General features: G+C 41.4%; 1 protein-coding gene across 5 annotated transcripts in view; it reads right to left on the bottom strand.

The window, feature by feature from the left end:
- inpp4b (inositol polyphosphate-4-phosphatase type II B) overlaps positions 1-21033 on the bottom strand; it is a 205751-nt gene that overhangs the window by 78701 nt on the left and 106017 nt on the right. For all 5 annotated transcript variants that reach the window (XM_033624596.2, XM_033624594.2, XM_078166207.1 and 2 more), the window contains 3 exons: positions 16303-16414; positions 11029-11098; positions 4510-4657 (listed from right to left, as the gene is read on the bottom strand). In XM_033624596.2, coding sequence (XP_033480487.1) covers positions 4510-4657; positions 11029-11098; positions 16303-16414 — 330 coding nt within the window. The remainder of the gene's footprint in view (positions 1-4509; positions 4658-11028; positions 11099-16302; positions 16415-21033) is intronic.

Raw genomic sequence — 21033 nt, 5'->3', positions numbered from 1 at the left:
CAAGGTCTGACGTCATGAGTGACAGCAGTCTGTGTCAATCTGATCAATGGCCCTGCTCACAGTTGGGTCACACAGGGTACGGTTGGGAACTCAATGCTAGCAACTTCTTGATTTCTACTGCGCAGACTCTGGCTCCAAATGACAAATATGGCAGCGTCCATATCTGGAATATTTGGCTTCATTTTTGTACACCAGGAGGAAATGAGGATGTGTCGTCCATCCTTATATACAGTCTATAGTATTATTATGAACAGTGAGTGAGAACAGCCTGAGCCTGAGTGTCGACAGCGTAGGAACTGATTTCTGCTACATATTGTTCAGAATGAAAAACAATTCTTCTGGAAGTAACTGAATAACTAAAAGCATTCAGAATAATGCAGCAGATTATCTAGCTGATTATACTTCTCAAAAAATCACGAGTTGCTTTCTGCTTGTTGAACTCAAGTAGACTAAGGGACAATAAATAAGTATATAAAAATAGAAAATAGAAAACAAAAATGATAAAAATGGAAGAACAGAAAACAGTATCCTTTAGGATGGAGAGAAGTGAGGGATACCATTACATCATGTTGTATTTTAATATGTTGTGGTTTTGCACGGCTGCTACCGTGGCCAGGTCTCTCTTGATTGCAATGGTACTTCCTGGTAAAATAATAAATGATAATGACTAAGGGATTTGATACAAGAACATACAGTAGCTGACGATGTTCACTTGTTCATTTAAAACTAAAAACTAAAACATTATATGGATATTAAAAACATTAAATGGTGGACAAAAGTCAAGGGAAACAATGTGTTCAAACTGGCTTGGACAGACAACTGGGATAGCAGAATACATTTCCCAAAGAGCAAAGACCTGTCACGAGGGCACCTTTATTTCATGGTGCGTTATAGTGCCTGTTCAGTTTAATCACAGAGGGCTTTGTGTGTAGGGTCAATAAAAACTGCGTGAGAGGACTGATAAGCAAACCCCTTTTAAACAACACTGCAGCTCGTTCTGAAAAAAGAAAGCAAACATAAAAAAAACAGACTCATCCAACAAGCAGTCATTAATACTGATCCTGAATGTAGAGCAATTGCAAACAGTGAAGCGGGTGTCAAAATGTCACCTGTATGATCTTAATACACAATCACAGCGGTTATTTATTAACAGGAAAAGAAGGGGGACATGATTTTTTTCCATTAATGAGAAACCAGACAGCTCTTAATGAATGGGGTTTAATCGACGCCCACACGCTGACACTTTACTACACATGCATTAATTATCTTTACACACACAAACCCTCACACACACACACAGAAGGAATCACAGCATCTCCACTGGCGGAAAAAAAGAAAACTCAGCCACCTCTGTGTTCACAGAGTTAGATTAAAACATGACTGTAGACATCAAAGAGAACAAACAGAAGGAAGAAACATCCGAGATTATCACAGAGTGGTGAAGCAAACTAAGCCACCCACCATCCGCCGCTGCACTCACAACTTTGCAGCACTAACTGAATCATTAAAAACACTGAGCTAGCACCAGTGTGAGGCTGGCTGACAGAGTCGACTAAATGGAGAGGCACCGTGGAGAAAGACAACATTTAAAGAGGATTATAGGAGAGGTGCTTAAGCGACCAAGCTTGAGATACGGTACACATGCCTGTTAATAAACAAACACTGTATATGGTAGTCATGGTTTGGAGCCTGCTGTGTGCTCATGAGCTGTATTAAACAGATAAGGCATTTAATAAATATTCTATAATTGTCTTCTAAATTTAGTTGTGATTTAAATTATCAGTTTGCAGAGCAGATCATCTTCTATTCAAACAGACAGCAGGGTTACAGATGCTGACGGAGGGAAACATTGTGTGGGAACATGAACAGGTTTTCTGTTAAGACAGGTAAACTGATAACTACGCTTGTCTCGTTGGTCAATAACGGCTGTGTTATTGTTTTTGTATGTGTGTGGTAGAGGCACTTGTGTGTATGTTTCCGCATGTGAATGTGTCCTTGAACTCTGCGTGATCCTGTAGGTGTACACAGTGATTGCAAATCACACTCTCCTCCCACAACCAACTTCATCAGTCTCTGATTGCATCTTCTTGTGCCTATTCCTTGTATTAACATGAGCATAAAGAAATCATCTAAAGCTGTGTGAGTGTGTGTGCGTGTGTATGTATGGATGCCTTTGTGTGTTATGTATGAGAAGGGGTTGCCAGGGACAACAGGCCAGTTGAGGAATGATCTGCCTTGACAAACACTGGTCGAGCCTGAGGGAAGGGACCACGGGATCTAATTACGGGTGCACACTCAGAGACTGGTGAAACATCACCTCCCTCTGTCCTTGTCTTAACCTGTCCTCGTTCTCGCACAGTATTAACTGGACTGGACTTTAATTGCAGTTATGTTCTTGACTCCCATGTTTTGATGCTGTTTTGTAGGTGTTAAACACATTTATTCACAGGATTTTTTGTCAAAGTGATAATTCAAAAAGGAAAGCAATTATTTGTGGCATTTTATGTTTGCCTTTAACTGCTGGAAGGGGTAATGCAACAAGAAGATGACACCACAGTGACCTGTTAGATGAAGAGTTGCAGGCTCATCAGCAAGTAAACCAACTTCACTGTGACCTGCCATTGTGTGGAACACTATTTGCACTGTGCATAGCATGAAGTCAAACCATAATTGCTCACGGCATGATGGAAAAAAGACCAATTATTACCAGCTTCATGAGTTTGTTTTGCTGTGCTGTTAACAGATACACAAGCTGTTTCTCTGTTTACATCTCTGACAAAATAGCTGCTCAGGCAGTGTTGGCTGCCCCCAGGTTAAAGGAACCTGTAGTATTAACCAACGCCCATGTCACCACATTCACCAGGACTGAAATCGTGAAGGGACAATTAAGATTTTTAAGTAGGGCTGTGTGAGGAGCTTGTCTCAGTCAGTGTATTACCTACAGTAGATGGTGGTCAGTGGGCCTCCATTTTGGAGAAGCAGGCAGTAATACTGCCTCAGAAGCTAAGCAAGTTACTGCTGTGGATGGGGAGCAGTAAAACTAGTTCTATCCATTTAAGAAAAGGCAATATCAGTTTGAGTGTATGCTATATTTAGAATATTTTAGCGCTTTAGCTTGCAGTGAGATAGCCATATCCGACAGGGAACAGCTCTCTCTTCAAAGCCACCAAACTCCTTTGTCAAAAACAGTAATTCAGTCAGGAAAACTTTATTTCCATTTGCAGTATTATATTTGGCGGTATGGCACTGTTCTGGGGCCCCTCCGCTTTTCCTCAGGCCTACGCAGAAAGCCTCTTCCATGCCCCTACGTGCCTGCATGGAAAGCCATTAGGCAGAGAGAGCACACCTCCCTGCCCTTCCATGCGCCTACATGGAAAGCCTAAGGCAGGGAGAGCAACAGCAAAGACTCCTTGGGAACAGAACAGAGCAGCATCAATGACAAAAAGAGATGACATTGATAAGTCAGACACAACATGAAAAGGAGGAGCTGGGGTGGAGGCAGGCTGCAAAGCAGCTTGCAGAGGAAGCAGCAACAGTAGGCAGGCCAGAGCAGTTTAAATAGGGCGCCCTGAATGAGATTTGCCAATTGGTTGCATAGAAAAGAATCATGTGATCTATCAGCTGACTCCCTTTATCAATCAGCTACTCCATCAGTTGATTGGGCTGTTTGAGATCAGCTGATGTAGATGGGATGTGAGCTGAGCTTGACATCGTGTCCTGCCTGAACTAAGGCTATGCTCATGTTGCTGGATGTACTGCTGCCTCGATGGTAGGGATGAGCTAGTACACCACAATCTGTATCTCTTCAACAAACTAAATTCTCTGTATCTGTACTCATGGGCAGACTTTAAAATGGAAATGTGTGGGGCCAAGCCAGAAGATGTTAATTTTAAACCTGAAATTGAAATTGATGAGTTGATCAGAGTGAGAGATTGAACACAAGTACGGATATCGACACAATTTACTTGGATGACCCATCTAGATTGGTTAGTTTGTTTGTATTATTCTGAGACATCATTGTTTTAAAGCGTTAGGCTGGATTCACCAAAGCCGAACTATCCCTTTAAGGAGTATAACTTAAGTTTTTGTCTGATTCAGCACCAGTGGCAGGATGTTCCAGAAGCTTTCTTGCAAAGCTTGATGAGAGGACCGGGAGAGAGGGTGTGTGTGAGTGTGTGTTTGAAAGAGACAATGTTTGTCGTTTTCTGGATACACAGGCATAGGAGCTTCTTTTGAAGTGTTAAGCAGATCTGAATAATTCACTCCTCTTCAAATATAGGCCGAACTTTTAAACAATCATTTACATCGGTGAACTGGGTCGGGATAGCAGTCTAGAAACTACACACACCTACTGTACACATAATGAGATAACACCAGGATGGAGATTTACTTTGAACTGCTGATTGTTTTCCATTGTCTGGTTTGTTAGAGGAAATGAGCGATCTGATGCAATGAGAAAGCTGGCACTGACATCCACGAGATCGACAGTATGATTTCAGAGTGACTTACCTGCTCATGTCCTCCTGAATATACAGCGAGAGCAGCTGTTTGGGGATGCTAAAGGACAACGTGCACTCTTCCATTTGTTCCCGCACAAGCATCCACTTGCTGTCCACAGTTTGAAATCTGTACACCTTGCATATCGGGTTCTTGAACACTGAGAGTGGGAGACAAAGGGAGGGAAGAAAGGTATATTGAACCATCTGACACAGCAGAAAATACGTTCTCATCAAAGATTATTCTAACTTTTAAAAATGTACAGAGGGAAAACAGAAGATCTGAACCAACTTTGACAGCTGGCCCCCTCAAGGACGCTACAGACAAACTCTTCAAAAGTCACATGAGGTGTGAAGCACAAATTAAATTCTATAATCAATAACTGTGTCTGCCAAAGATAAGGTGTTTCTCATCTTCCAAGGCCTTCTCTTTCTCTCTTTCTACTTCAGTGGCAGCACAGCAGACTAGAATACTGACTAAAATATTGAGACCTTGTCCTGTTAATCTTTGCCTTATTATTTCCTCCATTTCCATTTTAATTGCTTGTTTATTGTACAACAGTCGGGCAGAGAGAGTTGACTCACTCTGAAACTTTGCTTGCTTACACCACCACCCAGCTCTCCCATTAAAATCTATTCAGATTCAGCCCCATCTTCTTCATTTTTGCAGAGAGTGGCTAATAGCAGCAATCGAAGGCTGGAAACGAAAAACAGCTCTAATGCTCTTATCTGCATGCTGGCAGCAGAGGGCAAGAAAGCTGTGTGCCTTGAACAGTGTTTACCACTCCTTTTCGTTTCCAGAGCTGCAGTCATAAAGGAAGTCACTCAATAAGTCGGAGCTGAAGCACCCGGGGTGAAACGTTGACAATCTCGCTGTAGGCAGTCAAACATGCATGGCACCAGTAAAATGTTTTCGCTTGGATTCAAAAGCTGGAGCCACACTTCTGCTCCTGCTGACAGCACAGAGAGCGCTCCCCTCTACCAAACCCTTCATACTGCACTGTACCCTGATCTGGCCCCAGATTGTCCTTTTTCCAAAGTCATCTGTCTAAGTGCCCAAGTCATTAATCCTGGTGGCGCTACGTCATTTGTCCTCGAGTGTTTAAGTTCACTGATGTCCTTCAATGCAGATGGGTTCAAGAAGGCGCACTACAGTGAGAGTTCTTATGTAGTAAGAGGATCTTAATGTAAGATGCAATGTCATCATGAAGTGTGCTGGCTGGTTGCCGCCTATTTAAAAAAAAAAAAAAGGCTGGTTTCCAAGTAAATTTTGTGCAATCATTTCAAAGCAGAACAAAAAATGGGCTTGTAGGAAGTAAAAAATTGTGCCAACGACACAAATGCGGAGTGTCTCTCATTGATGTGCAATGTACAAATCAATTTCTTTATGTTACGTTGTTTTGTGTTTTGATTCTGCTCTCAGCTGCGTCTCTCCAGGTGCCACCCTCCCCCGCCTCGCAGCTGCAGTGGGTGATTGTATGCATCTGATGTCAATCATTTATCAGAGCCTGGAGGATTAAACGACCAGCAGAGAGGAGCAGACGGGGCCAGTGGGTCACTTGGCAGCAGTCAGGCTGTGTGTGTTAGTTGTAGATTTACCTTCTTATATTCCAGTTGTGGCTCAATAGTGTGCGTTGTAATCCCTGCTTGCTTTAATAGTTAATTTGTGGATTTTACTGTGTAACTAGTGCGCTGTCTTCTTTTGGTGGGGAAGTAGTTTTCAGTTGATGTCCTTAAGCCTGTAATCATCTTATTTCTCATTGTTTATTGCTCAGTGCTTATATTTTGGTTTCCCTTTATTCTTTTTCCTTGGTTTAATTTTACTGATACTTCCCTCGTCCCCTGGGCTACTCTAGGAATGTATCACTCCAGCATCTGCTAACATTTTTGCATGCTGCTTTCCTGGGAATATTATGTATTTTTCTTATTTTCAATAAATCCCATGAAACATCTAAAACAAACATCTGATATTACTAACAAATACTGTCTGTGTAGCCAAAGCCTGATATAAAGTAGCTTACCCCTCTGTGCCATAGACCTTCATTACTGTCCAAAAAAACATATTTCTTTATTAAAGGTCCAGTGTAGGATTTCCTGGCATCTAGTGGTGTTGCACAACTGAAACGTCTCCTGCGTGCTAAGCATGCAAGAGAACCATGGTGGCTGACACAAAAACAGGAATGAGCCTATCTAGAGCCAGTGTTTGGTTTGTCTGTTCGGGGCTACTGTGGAACAACATGGTGGACACAGTGGAGGAGGACCTGCTCTGTATGTAGATATAAATGGCTCATTCTGAGGCTCTAGCAAAAGTTTAGTTGGAAAGACAATACTTTTCATACTCAGGCTGCAAGTTTTCTTTCTCACCCTGCCATTCACTCCTTGCACGTATGCTCACTATCTCTAGATGTCATTATCTGGTAGGTCATTTGAGTCATCAGCTGATTCACAATCAACCAACAGCATAGTGACACACCTTCTCTGTCTGCCTATCATCTTACTGCTCCTCATTTTAAATATGATTCTGTCACTGCTGTAGTTCTTTCTCGCTGCAGTTGTGCGCGCCCTCCACCTCCCAATCACCACCTAGTCTTTATGGATTCATCAGCCTCATCTGCCTCAACAGTCATCAGCCTCAGAGTCAGCAGCCACCACCACCTCCAGTGTCTGGACTCAGTGCGGGGATCTATCTTACTACTGCTCAGATGTCCCCCGATCACAAAATATCTCCCTCTGGTGTCCAAGTGCCAAAAACTTCTGTTAAATCTTAATCAGCACAAATCATCTGTTAATCTGTACACTCATATTCTGTATTAAATATTATCTTTACTTCATTCTTCTGTCTCTCCTGATTGAAATGAAAATTATATACCATTTCTTTCAATATATGCCACCAAATCCTATACACTGGATCTTTATTAGGAACATGGGCACTGAGGTTAATTCTGAGTTGATTCTACATAAACTGTTTTGGTGCTTTAATTACTCGTTAGTGGAGAAAGTACGCATTAATCCACAGTTGAAAAAAGTCAAAGTAAACATTATTTACTCCTGTTTGAGTGATGTCTACTACAAAAACTACAACATTACATCTTCAGTAGGAACAATCGGGCTTGGAGCCACAGATGGGGTAAAGAAATGGGAAAGTAGTGAGACAAAATAACGAGTTGTTGATTTGGTTATTTTGCAGGTTTTGTTCACAAAAAGAAAAGGGGAAAATAGACAAACTAATGGCCAGATACAGTAACTATGATGAGCACCTTAGAAATGAAGCACTATCTGGTATGACATTTGTGACATTGCAAGACTCTGTCTACCAACAAATACATGTTTGGAATAAAAACAATAAGAATATTTTGAAGATATCTTATTAAAGGGGGTCATTTTAGCTCAATTTGTTTTTGTTTGTTTCATTTTAATATGCAGCAGTAATGTCTGAATACACTGTTAACCCAGGTACAAGCAGACATTTAGAGCTCCTCTGAAGGACAATAGCTGTAAGCCAAATAGGCTACAGAGAGGCTTATTATTATTTTTCTGCGCTGCTGAAGTTGATGTTGAAATTAATGATGATTAAGGTTAAGCCTGGCACTGGAATCACCCCAGAAAGGATTCATAATTGCAACTAAATGAAATGGGATTTTCAGACATTGTTGGCATGGGGATTAGAGAAAGTGAAATGGATGACAAAAAAATAAATGGGGAGCAAGGGACACATGGAGAGAAGGGGGTGAAGGTAAAACCTTAATCGGAAGAGTGACAGTTGCTGACTTCCACCTCCATCAGAGAAGCAGATTAACCCCTGAACCCCCCCCCCCCCCCCCCCGCCACCACACTAATCTGACCACCAATCAGGCGCCTCTGTTTCCCTTCCTGACACCTCTTAAGAAAATGACTTCCCGAGCTGTGCTGTGCGTGGGCTCCCCTCTTTCCCTGCTCTCTGCATGCTCATTTCGAAAGGTAATAAAAGTGGAAGACTAAATTGCATTACTCAATCTGGCGGGGTCTGCAGGGAAGGTATTGTTTTGACGGGCTGCAGATGTGCACCTGCAAACATGGCTGCAGTTCACAAGCTAATCACAGCGGAAACAGTAAGCGACAGTGACACCATGACAACAGGCGTGGTGCTGCCGGGGAGCTTAGGGAGGTGGTGGGAATCTGGATAAAAGAGAAAATGGATGTGCAGAACAAATGAATGCATGAGATGAAAAAAAGGGAAACTAGTTTCCCAAGTGTCCTCTGAACAAGGGCTGTGAAGTTTCGACACAGCAGGAATTGTGACCTCTTGAAGTCTACCCCCTTTTCTGTCTCCTTGTCTTTCATTTTCACTTGACAATTCTCTCTGTCTATACCAGTCAGGGTGCTACCCTTCTGTGTTTCCACTAAATCAATCTCAAGCAGCTAGCATGGCGTCCTCTGCTTGTCTTCAGTTAGTCCACAAAGAACCGGGGGGCTTTACCTCATTGTCAGATACCTGTCACTATTCTTTTTCACTGCCTGAAAACGCTAATTTTGAATAAAAGCAGTAATTACATATTGACATTAAGGGATATTTGGATAAAGGAAGATGCAAAGATTACATTACAATTCATTACAATTGGGCCTGTTGTCGTGGGGGGTCAAAGGGTACAGATGACCCTGGCTCAAGGCCAAGGGGGGCCCATGAAAAGATCTACAGTTAACCCTCAAAATTGAATGAATAGGCCTGATGAAAAATAAATATTTGTTCATTCCTGATTTGATCTTATGATTTAATATCTTTAAGTAATATCCTCAATCAGTGTTTCATTTTACTTTTCTCTTATCATTCATTGGAAAGCATTTTCTTCAGTCCAGGACACACATGTGACTACCTTTGCTTTTCAAAATAAGAAAACAAGGTCTCAACAGCAGATACAAGAACAAGTAGATACAAAATATATGTGGAAATATGATTAATTGGATTATATACCAATTCAATTCAGTTCAATTCAATTCAATCACAGGTACACTCACTGGCAACCTTACTAGGTACACCTTGCTAGTTCCAGGTTGGACCCCTTAATTCTTTGCGGCATAGTTTCAACAAGGTGCTGGAAACATTCCTCAGAGATTTTGGTCCACATTGACATGATTGCATCACGCAGTTGCTGCAGATTTGTCGGTTGCACATCCATGATGTGAATCTCCCGTTCCACCGCATCCCAAAGGTGCTCTATTGGATTGAGATCTGGTGACTGTGGAGGCCATTGGAGTACAGTGAACTCATTGTCATATTCAAGAAACCAGTTTGAGATAATCTGAGCTTTGTGACATGGTGCGTTATACTGCTGGAAGTAGCCATCAGAAGATGGGTACACTGTGGTCATAATGGGATCGACACGGTCAGTAACAATACTCAGGTAGGCTGTGGTGTTTAAACCATGCTCAGTTGGTACTAAGGGGCCCAAAGTGTGCCAAGAAAATATCCCCACACCATTACACCACCACCACCAGCCTGAACCGTTGATACAAGGCAGGATGGATCCATGCTTTCATGTTGTTTACACCAAATTCTGACCCTACCATCTGAAATTGGCAGCAGAAATCCAGACTCATCGGACCAGACAACGTTTTTCCAATCTTCTGTTGTCCAGTTTTGGTGAGCCTGTGTGAATTGTAGCCTCAGTTTCCTGTTGTTAGCTGACAGGAGTGGCACCCGGTGTGGTCTTCTGCTGCTGTAGCCCATCTGCTTCAAGGTTCAACGTGTTGGTGGTTCAGAGATGGTCTTCTGCAGACCTTGGTTGTAATGAGTGGTTATTTGAGTTACTGTTGCCTTTCTATCATCTTGAACCAGTCTGGCCATTCTCCTCTGACCTCTGGCATCAACAAGACATTTTCACCCAGAGAACTGCTGCTCACTGGATATTTTCTCTTTCTAGGACCATCTTCTGTAAACCCTAGAGATGGTTGTGTGTGAAAATCCCAGTAGATCAGCAGTCTCTGAAACTCAGACCAGCCTGTCTGGCACCAACAACCATGACACATTCAAAGTCACTTAAACCACCTTTCTGCCTCATCCTGATGCTCGGTTTGAACTTCAGCAGGTCGTCTTGACCATGTCTACATGCCTCAGTGCATTAAGGTGCTGCCATGTGAATGACTAGTTAGCTATTTCTGTTAGCAAGAAGTTGAACAGCAGTTGTACCTAATAAAGTGGCCAGTGAGTATATATAAATGTATAGAGATCGCCCCCATGGGTGTGGGTGTGGGGCCAACTTTTACAGTAAAATGTTGTCCCCCTGACCGTATTTACTAACAGCTGGCCTGATTACAGTAACATCTAGGTGAATTATTTTAAGTCTTCTTTTGAGGCCATTGCAAGGTACATTTTTCTTCCTGTAAAAATAACCCTTTTTAAAATCCCAAAATAGAAACAAAATATAAAGAAGTAGGATGAAAGGAAAATTAGACGATAAATGCTTTTTTCTGTCTTTTCTTTTCTCTTTTTTTTTGGATTGCCACATTATTCAGCAATGAATGGTGAAATTACAGGTGTTCAGAGTACGACTCATACCTGGCCCTGTGAGTGGGTTATTTTCTCTGTCGATGCAGGCATGGGACGCAGACTCACAAACCAAGGGACACTGGAAAGGAAAATAACAGAGGGAGAGAAACACAGAGAGAGAATTAATATAATAATAGTATTTTTCTGAGGACCATATGCGCTTTGATCATGACTATTAGTTATGAGGTATAGTAGGGATGACCACACCCATATGCAAGTGTAGCCTGTGACCAATAATTCGTCTCGCAGCTCAGTAGCAATTTAGGTATGAAAATCCCAAGTTAGCTCTGTCAGTCAGAAGCAGTGTAACAGTAGTGTCGACCCTGCAGTCTGCAGCTCCTCTAGGTATTGTGTTCAATTCTGTTTGATCTGAGCTGGCAGAATTCAGTGGCTGACAGATTTTGAACATCAGATTTTTTTTTTTTAACTGAATTGAAACATGAAACTCTAATTATGCACTCATTATGACTGAATCATAAAAACAACTACAGACATAATGCATGAATGGTTTAATGTGTGAAGTAATATTTGTGTTGGCTGATGTTTGCATTACTACAATATTGCCGTTTTATTTCAATGAAACAATCTGTGTTGTTTGCACCTCACAAACACTACATTTAAAGACTACACCCATATGGAGCCACACAGAGCAAACAGCTGCTGATGCACTGCTCTCTTTTTAGTTCAAATTTTCAAGCACGTTGCACATCTGCCTTCGCTGCAATCAGTGATGTCCCAGCAGGTGACAGCTGAAGGAAAACACACTGCTGGGACTTTACTGACTGGATTGTGGGTTGGGGATTTATTACCTCCAGTGCCATTTCAGTCTTTATCAACTCAACAAATTGTGGTTCCATCCTTTGATAGTTCATTTCAAATGTTCTTGTGCACTGACATACTGTACAAGATGCAACACATTCATCAAAGAGACACCGGCAGTACAGTCTGCCGCTGGTACAGAAAACCACAGGTTACCAAAACAAATGAGATACTAACAAAACAATAGTTTCCTGTGCTCTGTGCGTGCTCTGGAATTACCTCACTTAACCTAATACAGATGGGGAACCACACAGTTTTAATCTTTCAATTACGATGTGTTACTTGGCAACAGTCCCATTACCTTTAATGTGGTTCTTTCAGTGAACCTATCAGGGGGGGAAATCATGAGATAAAGCAACAAATCCACCCTCACACTACTGTGCATACATATTCTGTAATATTCAAATATTTTGGGGAATTTTCCAGGAGGACAACTTTCCAAACCCAAGTTAACTTTATTTACATGGATGAATGAACCACAATTGACTGTTTGCAAAGTCTAGCCATTTAGTTACTGTTGCTATGCTTTCTCTCAGATGGCACATATAAAGTTTAAATGTTGACAGATTTACTACTTTTCAAACAACAGGTCATTGATTTCAGACAGAGGCAAATGAAAGATTCTTATTTTTGGCCCCCGACTGTTGATTTGAGTTGAAATAATAACTATCACCAGGAGATTTTATCAGCCGATTAAGCTAACTTTAGCTGCAAGAGTCTAAAATGTTTTCTCCCGCTGGCTTTTTAATATTTCCAGTTGACTTGTTTTAACAAAAGTATCTTGTAAAAACAGGTGTTTAAAGTGCACTAGATGGTTACATACATGAATTTGTACTAAAAGGCTGAGGCTTAAGCTGCACGTCATGGCAAAAAGTCAGCATCATCAAAAGTTTTCATTTTATGTGGAAGATCGGATAATAAAGAAACAGCTAGGGCTGAGCAATTAATCCCATTTGAACTGACATCTTGATGTCATTGATGCTATTTTTAAATCACAAAAGCTGCAATATAACAAACAAACAAACTAGAAACAACATGGTTGGAAACAACTGCCCCCATTGGCTTCTCATGCACACTCACTGCCCTACACTCCATGTGACATATGCAAATAAGAGTAGAAAACTTGTAAAGAAGACTGTCCTCCTCCATAATACAACCATATATGGTGTTTTTACAAGCAGAAATTGAGACCCATATTTCCGTTTAAAGTGAGGCAGAGATGTTTAATTTAGTAAAATGAGAGCAAAAGGGGAAGTCAGGCAACGTAGTATAGAGAGTGAGAAAGTCTGCTTAGGGTGAGACAGGAGTGGTTGGTGTGGATCGGTCAAACAGGATATGGGCTTTCACACAGGAGACCAGTGTTCATGTCCCTTGTGAAAACAAGTCAGTGTAGAGTTATTTAAATAACAAAACGCAGTAGGGGTGGGAATCACCACAGGATCTACAATATGATATCATTACAATCCTTAAGTCACGATACAATATTATTGCCATTTTAGATATGTTGCAATATGCTTAGTATTGCCATAAAATAAATTGCAATTTATTATTTTTTTTCAACTGTAAATTTTGTCCCCAAAGGAGAACTTTGTCAACATCTCTTTCAGAGATAACGTTTTCAGTCTGTTAATCTCACTTCAACCATTATTTTGCAGTGGCAAAATGTATGTAGTGGACTGAAGAAGCAATTGATATTATTCTCGTGGGCTACCTTAAGTTTAATTTGCATTTGTAATATAAATGATTTATAATGAAAAAATCGATACTTAGCACTGTGTGATGATATAATACTGCCACAAAAAATATCGCAATACTATGTTGTATCGATTTTTTCCCACCCTTAAAATGTAGTACGTCAGTGTATATCATGTGAGTGAAACACATTACGTTACCTTAGTAGCAAACATTGTCATTATCTTATTTAAGCCTAACCAAGGAGTTCTGGCACAACATAACATCACTGATGTGTTTAAAACTGCAACCGTTAATGGTCATACAAGCTAATTTGTCATCCAGTGGAAGGTGCGCTAATTTAGGAGACGCATATAGGTTGTATGCAGAGGTATGTACATACAACTTATGTGTGTGGGTTGGAGGTCTTGATGTGTAAAGATATATCATTCATATCAATTCACCAATCAATTAATCTAATTTTATCATGACATATAGGCCTTGCTGGCATTATAGAGCATGGCATATGTTGACTGTATCCACTGTCGTGCTGGTTATACTACAGAATGATGATTGTTGCTTGTGTACAGTGAATAATACAGGAGAGACTGATTTTTGTTTTATTTAACCTGTAACTCCACAAACAAATGTGGTTAGTGAATGATGTGCAGCTGGCTGTGTAAGTGATAGTTACTATTGTTGGGAGTAAGCTAGTTAACAGGACATGCAAACAATTGTGGCTTATGCAGCAGATAAATACACTGTTGAACCCATTCTTTCCACTTTGGCTCTTGTGTTTTGTAAAGGCTTCAAAAAATTAACAAATTCTTGTAGCTTTACTGTGTTATTGTAATGTCTGTTTTCAATGTAGCATACTGCGGGTGTTATTAAGTATTAAATGTCACGTTAATTTGATAAATGGTGGAAAACTATACCCTGTACCCGTCTGAACACTCTGCACCTCATAAAGCTGAAATATGTCCATGTTTCTTTGCTAGGCCTTTGATGCTGAAAAACCGTCAATGCCTCTTGATGCATTAAGTCTGGGACTCCTCATCAAAGCAATACTGACAACTAACAATTTTTTTTTGCTCGCTGTATGTCAGCTCTGCCCTGTCTGATGAACCATTTAACACAGCCAGACAGCCAAACCTGTCCCCAGAAAAGGACTTTAATGACTGCTAGGAACGATCCATCACGTCTCCTAGCTTAGAAACTGATCCTGAATAAAATAGACACCCAACCGAACACCCATGCCCACACACACAGACTCCAAAATAAAATTATCCATTGAACAAAACAGACAGAAACAATCTGGAATTTTCAGTAAGCATACAAGTAAGGCCTCTGATAATGAAAAGTATTAACAACGAGCCAGGGGCCACAGCTGTGAAAGGAGTCCCATTGTAATTGTAGGCAGCGGACAGCATGTGTTCAATGGGTCTTTGATGACTAAAATATGTAAAGAGATCAGATCAAAGGTGACTGGAGTCTCTTTCTTGTTTCAGCTGACTGTTTTTGAGGGGTCAGAGATATTCATGAGCAGCAGCCACTCAAGCTATGATGGGAATGATCAAACAAGTGACACACACACACACACACACACACACACACACACACACACACACACACACACAGTATATTCAGGCAGCAAGACACGCACACGGCTAAGGTAAATTGAACAACAACTTCCCCACAAGTGAGTCTTGAGTCTCAAGTGAGCCCTCCCTAATGTTTGTCATATCCCTTCCCTCTTTCCTCCCCTCATCTTCTACAACAGAAACAACACACAGGGGGAAATGCACTGTGACAACACACACCCACACACACACACCCACACACTCAGACACAGGGCAACACATTCATCAAGGCGACATGGGCAGATTGTCAGTGACACTCTGGAGCCTAGCAGGGAACCTCCCTGCACCAGCAACAGGGGTGGGCAGAACGGAAAGCCAGTCAGCCATGTAGAAGCCCTTGGTCAATTATATAAGACAGTTATTCACACACACACACACACACACACACACACACATATACACATATACAAACACACACACAGCGGCAAATCAAAAGCAGGCAAGGACTGCAAGTCTCTGTGCTGCCTTGCAGAGCTGTGCTGTGGCGAGAGAAAATCTGAATGTTCCTTTTACAGATCAGAAACATCGTTAAAGCTCCTTCTTTGCCTTTTAATACCCGACTCTGGCTCTACAGCACACACTCACTCTCGACAAATGTTCAACAAATATGGCTCCATTAGCAATGCACAGAAAATTAATTAATTAATCAGAGTACATACAACTTCATTTCTGGTGTGGTGGCACCCCATTCGGAAGGCACAATCTCTGGTTTACTGTCAAACTCTGAAGGAGAATACTCTTTCTTCCTCTTTCTCTCCCCTGATTATGTGAGTCACTTCAGAGCCGAGTTAAGCGGTATGTATTGTATGAGATTAGAGTGGAGACGGGGGTGGTGGCAGCCAGAAAGCCACATTCAAGAAGCATCTGCCATTTGGTCAGATGGCTGCAGGACTTGCTACACAATCCCACACAAACAGGGTCAAGTGTATGAATGTCGGAATGCTAATTTGGTCAGTCTCCCTTTAATCTCCTCTATATATGACAGAGAGACAACACAGATGTACTCGCAGACATTACACGCACACACATTCTCTAAATCCCCATTAGGGTTTACTGAAGTTTATTTAATCTCATTGGAGGACTTGAGCAGTGCCAGTCTAATCCTAGCATTAGCGCTGGGCATCTGGAGCATGTCTTCATCCTGCTATTTTACCTTGTGTGACGGTATGTCGGTGGTGATGTGGTCAACGTCAACTTCCTCCATCTCCCCCATCTTCAGACGGCTCACCACCACTGTTCCTGCTGTGCACACACCATCAGATGACCTGGAGGGAGACAGGAGGAGAGTTATAAAGTGTTAGTCTCTTCATTTAATCTGTTGAATAAAAACTCTCCTTTTTTAAATGATCTTTTCCTCTAGCCGCTATCCCTCCACGGGCCTGAAAAATATTCATCTCAAAGTTGGGTCCCCATACTCTCCAAACCTAATGAGCTTATTTTCGAGCTTTCGAACAGGTTGTGAAGTTACAAAGCTGGAATCAGGACATAGATGCTTGCACTGCGGCGATTTCTTTTTCTGACAGATTTTTGCAGAGGAGCATGCATGCAGAATAAAGCCGAGCCTGCTCCGGCGGGACGTTGATGGGGGTGAAGGAAGGAACATTTCGTATAACTGTTCAAATGGCCGTCTAATAACCCGGGCTATGTGCCCTGACAGACACGAAATTGATACTAGAGTTTTCATATCAGGGAGCCCAGCCAATCACGTTCCCAATCATGGAGCCATGATTAAGGAGCTGATAGAAAATCTATAGTATTGGCAGCAAGACAGATGGTCTCAAATGAAGAAAAATGGTCCCTGGGCATCGTGCGAGCAAGTCTGATCACCTTAGCAGACCCATCCCTAATGTGCTCAGTTCCACTCCAGCTGGAGAAAATATTGGATGTTGTGTGCCAGCCAGTGGTTTGGAGAGACAAAGGGGGGAAGGATGACACACCCCTGACTGAGGAGGGGTAAACACACGGATGATGATGGAAGCAGAAAGGATGCTTCCAAGGCCGATCCATCTTTGACGAACACAAGGGAGAAAAATCTAATTGTTCACGTGGGAAAAGGGGAAAAGGATGAAGAGATGCTGACGAGAGGAAGGGAGGAATGCGAGGGAATACAGGAGAGGAGGATTGGGATTCCAAGGAGGGAGATGGAGGGACAAGTGTCTCTGCAGAGGGACGCTGGGAGCTTCAGTTAGCGCTTAATGTCTTGCAGCAGTCCCCGAGCAGAGAAAATAACATTGCTTGGTTTATAAATCTAATCATTGTACCTTGCCAGACACCTGTCTCAGTGTTTACTCCTCTGATCATCTTTCTGTTTCCCCCCATTCCTCATCACCTCTCCCTCTCCCCCTGTTTCTCTGTGCAACAGAGGACTGACGCACTGTAAAAGAAAGTCACCCTGACTTTGAACAAACAGCATGTACCGACAGTGGCCCACACATAATCGAGGAAATGGAGATTAACATGCATCGCATTCGGTGATAGTCGTCTCTATCCAAACCTTAGGGGTTACAGTGGCCCTCTACTCTTTAGATTGCTCTGCCTCAATCCACTAATGAAACCCTCCATTTAAACAGACAGGGCATGCTTTGTTAGAATAAGATAATTGATTTATGCCTTTGAGAGATGTATTGTGATTCTTTTGATTTGCGGCCAAACGTAAACTCAGCACCTGTTCAAATACAATCTTTATACATTATTGTCTGCGAGGAGAAGAACTCCTCAGCAGCTCATTTTAGTGATTTGATTTAGCTCCATCGCCGCATTGCTGGTTTATTGCACAAATTCTGCTAAAATCGAGCAAGGAAAAGGGCAGAGACGTTAACTTCCTGACAGAATGTCTGCTCTGCAGTGACACAAACTTTTCCTTTTTTGCAAACCACAGTCTTTTAGCATGCACACCAACTGACCCCGAATTAACTTTGAAGGTTCTCAGCAGAGCTGTGGATGAAAAAGAAGCCCATCTACCACTACCCTCACCCTCCCACACCCCTTCCTCCTCCACCCATCTCTTTCCGTCTGTTAGAGCTGGCAAGGAAACAAATCTGCAGATTGTACTTTGCCTGCGAGCCCATCTTCCTCTTTTAAAAAAAAAAATCTGATTGGCCCAAGATCTCTTTTATGACAACACTTAATCAGACGGCTTTGTTAAAGTGACAAAAATAATGTGCTTAAAATGGCTGCTAAGAATTTGGCACAATTCAAAAAATAATTAGTTATCAGGGAAGTGCCTTACATTTAACAGTTATTTTCTTTTGAAAGCCTCTCTTGCAGTTTACAAACACATTTTCCAATGTAGGAACACGCAGTGTAATTTGTTTTAAATAACTGATCTGTACCCTGCCAGTCTAAGAGGCGTCTAATGTATGAGCGCAATGTGTTAAGTGCATATACACTGTACTATACAGCAAGTGCTCAAACAAGAGTCAATAAATCATTTGTATAAAAGTCTCGTACTGTGTGACAAATCATACATTTACTCCCTCTCAGGAAAAACGACTTTCTTTCTTTAAAGACAGTTTCATAGAAACTTCAGATTATATTATTCACTTTAAATTGTTCAGCTGGAACATTTTGTACTTCCTACCAAGGTTCAATGAGTTGTGACACTACAGTACGTGTAACCAGTTTATCCTTGTGATGAAAAAACACAAGCTAGAAAATTCAATTAACCCCATAAACATTGACGACACTGGCTATTCGGAACACAAGAACAGGCAAATTATGAAGTGACACTCAGCACCTTGTGAGAGTTTGTCCGTGAATTTAACTATTTTCATAACTGTGTGTCACGCTGCAGTTTGTGGTCCAAAGAAATCTAACAACTCCAACAATGAGGATGAGCGTATTCTATTAAATGAGACACAGATATCCTTGAGGGAAAATGTCTAATTTGGGTTTAAAAATGAAAAAGAAAGCCATTAGATTATTGTGAATTTTAGATTTGTGAGACTAACTAGTCATACATAAAACCACCACACTTTGCATCCAAGAAAAGAAAATTATTTCCCAGTTTGATTGGCTTGAGTAAACATTTCCAGCTCAGTGGATATGTGCTGCTATGTTGCAGAAACCTGAGCACCTTTGTATGTTTGTGGTTTTCCATTATTTCACAATTACCATTATTAACATTTTCCCATTACTGTAAACACTATTATTAGGACACTTTGGTGGTTAGAAGACAGAAACAGATGGTGCAGGTTATTATTTGTGATTTTCTTGCTTGGTGAAATGAGCAGTTAGACTGTGGTGTAATAGCCTTAGGTGGCAATATGGTTGCCTGTGCAAAAGTTGGAGATGCAATAGGTAATACTGAGGAGTTGTTTTGTCTTTGTCTGTAAATACAGCCTGAGATTTGTTTTGCTCTGAATGCGGTGGAAGTGGTAAAGCTCTGCACATGATAATGATGATGAATATGTGCAGACCTTGGCAAGTTGAAGACAGTCAAATGGACAAAGACAGACAACTACAAGAGTAAGAGTGTCCAAGCAAATGCTCTCTTTGTGCTGCCTTGTGAACCTAAAGAAGAGAGGATTCACAGAGTGCTGCTGAAGGAAGGACAATTGTACTAAATTTTCAAAGGTCTGAATTTAACAGCCCGTGGGTGGGGAAAGTTCATCAAAAAACTTCAAAGCAGCAATACTTCTGTGGCCGTCAGGCACTTTCCCTGTGGGAAGCCTCACAGAGGAAAACACCTGACAGCCACCGAAATGAACCAAAACACCACTGGCTTTTCACCTCACAAGGGCTTTTTCTTTAACTGTAGGACACTAAAAATACACAGCAGGACCTGGAAAACCATTTTGCTTTTGGCTCTGGATTTGGCCCACAGAGGATTTAGTTTAGGAGTCCTTCAGGACACCTTAAAGCTGTACGTAGCCTGTAGAATGGGAGTGGTCAGAGAACACTAATAGGATCCTACACAGGCAACAAGAATGCTACAGCCTTGAAGTGCAGCAGTGGAAGTGTAGATGGGATTCTTGACCTATATAAAGCTGGACGGGTGGGCTAAATATAGCGCTGGCTAGTTTTCACTGAGGACAGATGTTAGGACACAGGACTGTAATAATGGGGAATGCCAGCTTTAGAAGTGATACTGACGGTCCTGATTTTCATCGGGGATGAATGACATTATCCTGTGACTCAGCAGCACTTGCACATTTTGCAACTAGAGGACCAACTCAATCAATAAAACTACACTGGAGGCATTGTTCATAGAGCTGGCCAGAATCACCAGGGGACCCTAAGCTGAGCACACACTCTGCCTTGTCTGGACCACTTGAAGTATATTCCCAAAGAAAAAACTGCCCTGGTTTCTTGTTGATGAAAGAGCCTTCCACAAAAATATACATATATTCAGACTGAATATTAAAATTAATGCAAAACAAGCTGTGTATCATGTATTAAGGTTTCGTAAAAATCTACTTGGTGCTGAAATTTGGTAAATTTCAGCAGCAGTGGCATGCTCAGGATTTTTTTATGTTTAAAAAGATTGAGCAAGCATCACATTTTAAGTAAATATACGCTGCTTTTTTTTTATTTTTTAGAATACACCAGTGTGTTCAATCTCTACAACATGCAAATTTATACAATGTACGAAATCAGTGTGTCTGCTGCAATACATCTGTAATAAGCAGAATGTGAGCTATGTTGGGGCAAGATGCATACTTGCACAAGATTTGTGAGTTTTAACGCATCCTATTTGTTCCAGTCCCATCACACACACTTCTGTATTCTTGCGTGACGAGAAGTGTCTTCACACTACATTTACTTTTATGTTAGTGCTTAACCAGTGTCAGAAACAGTCTGGGATAAGCTGTTTTCACAGAAGAAGCAAGGTGGAAAAAACTATCAGGAAAAGGATGCTGTTCCTTTAACCAATCACATCAAT

This window comes from Epinephelus lanceolatus, chromosome 3, assembly GCF_041903045.1.
Source record: "Epinephelus lanceolatus isolate andai-2023 chromosome 3, ASM4190304v1, whole genome shotgun sequence".
In the NCBI taxonomy this organism is placed as follows: domain Eukaryota; kingdom Metazoa; phylum Chordata; class Actinopteri; order Perciformes; family Serranidae; genus Epinephelus; species Epinephelus lanceolatus.
This window is presented reverse-complemented; position numbering and strand designations above follow the sequence as displayed.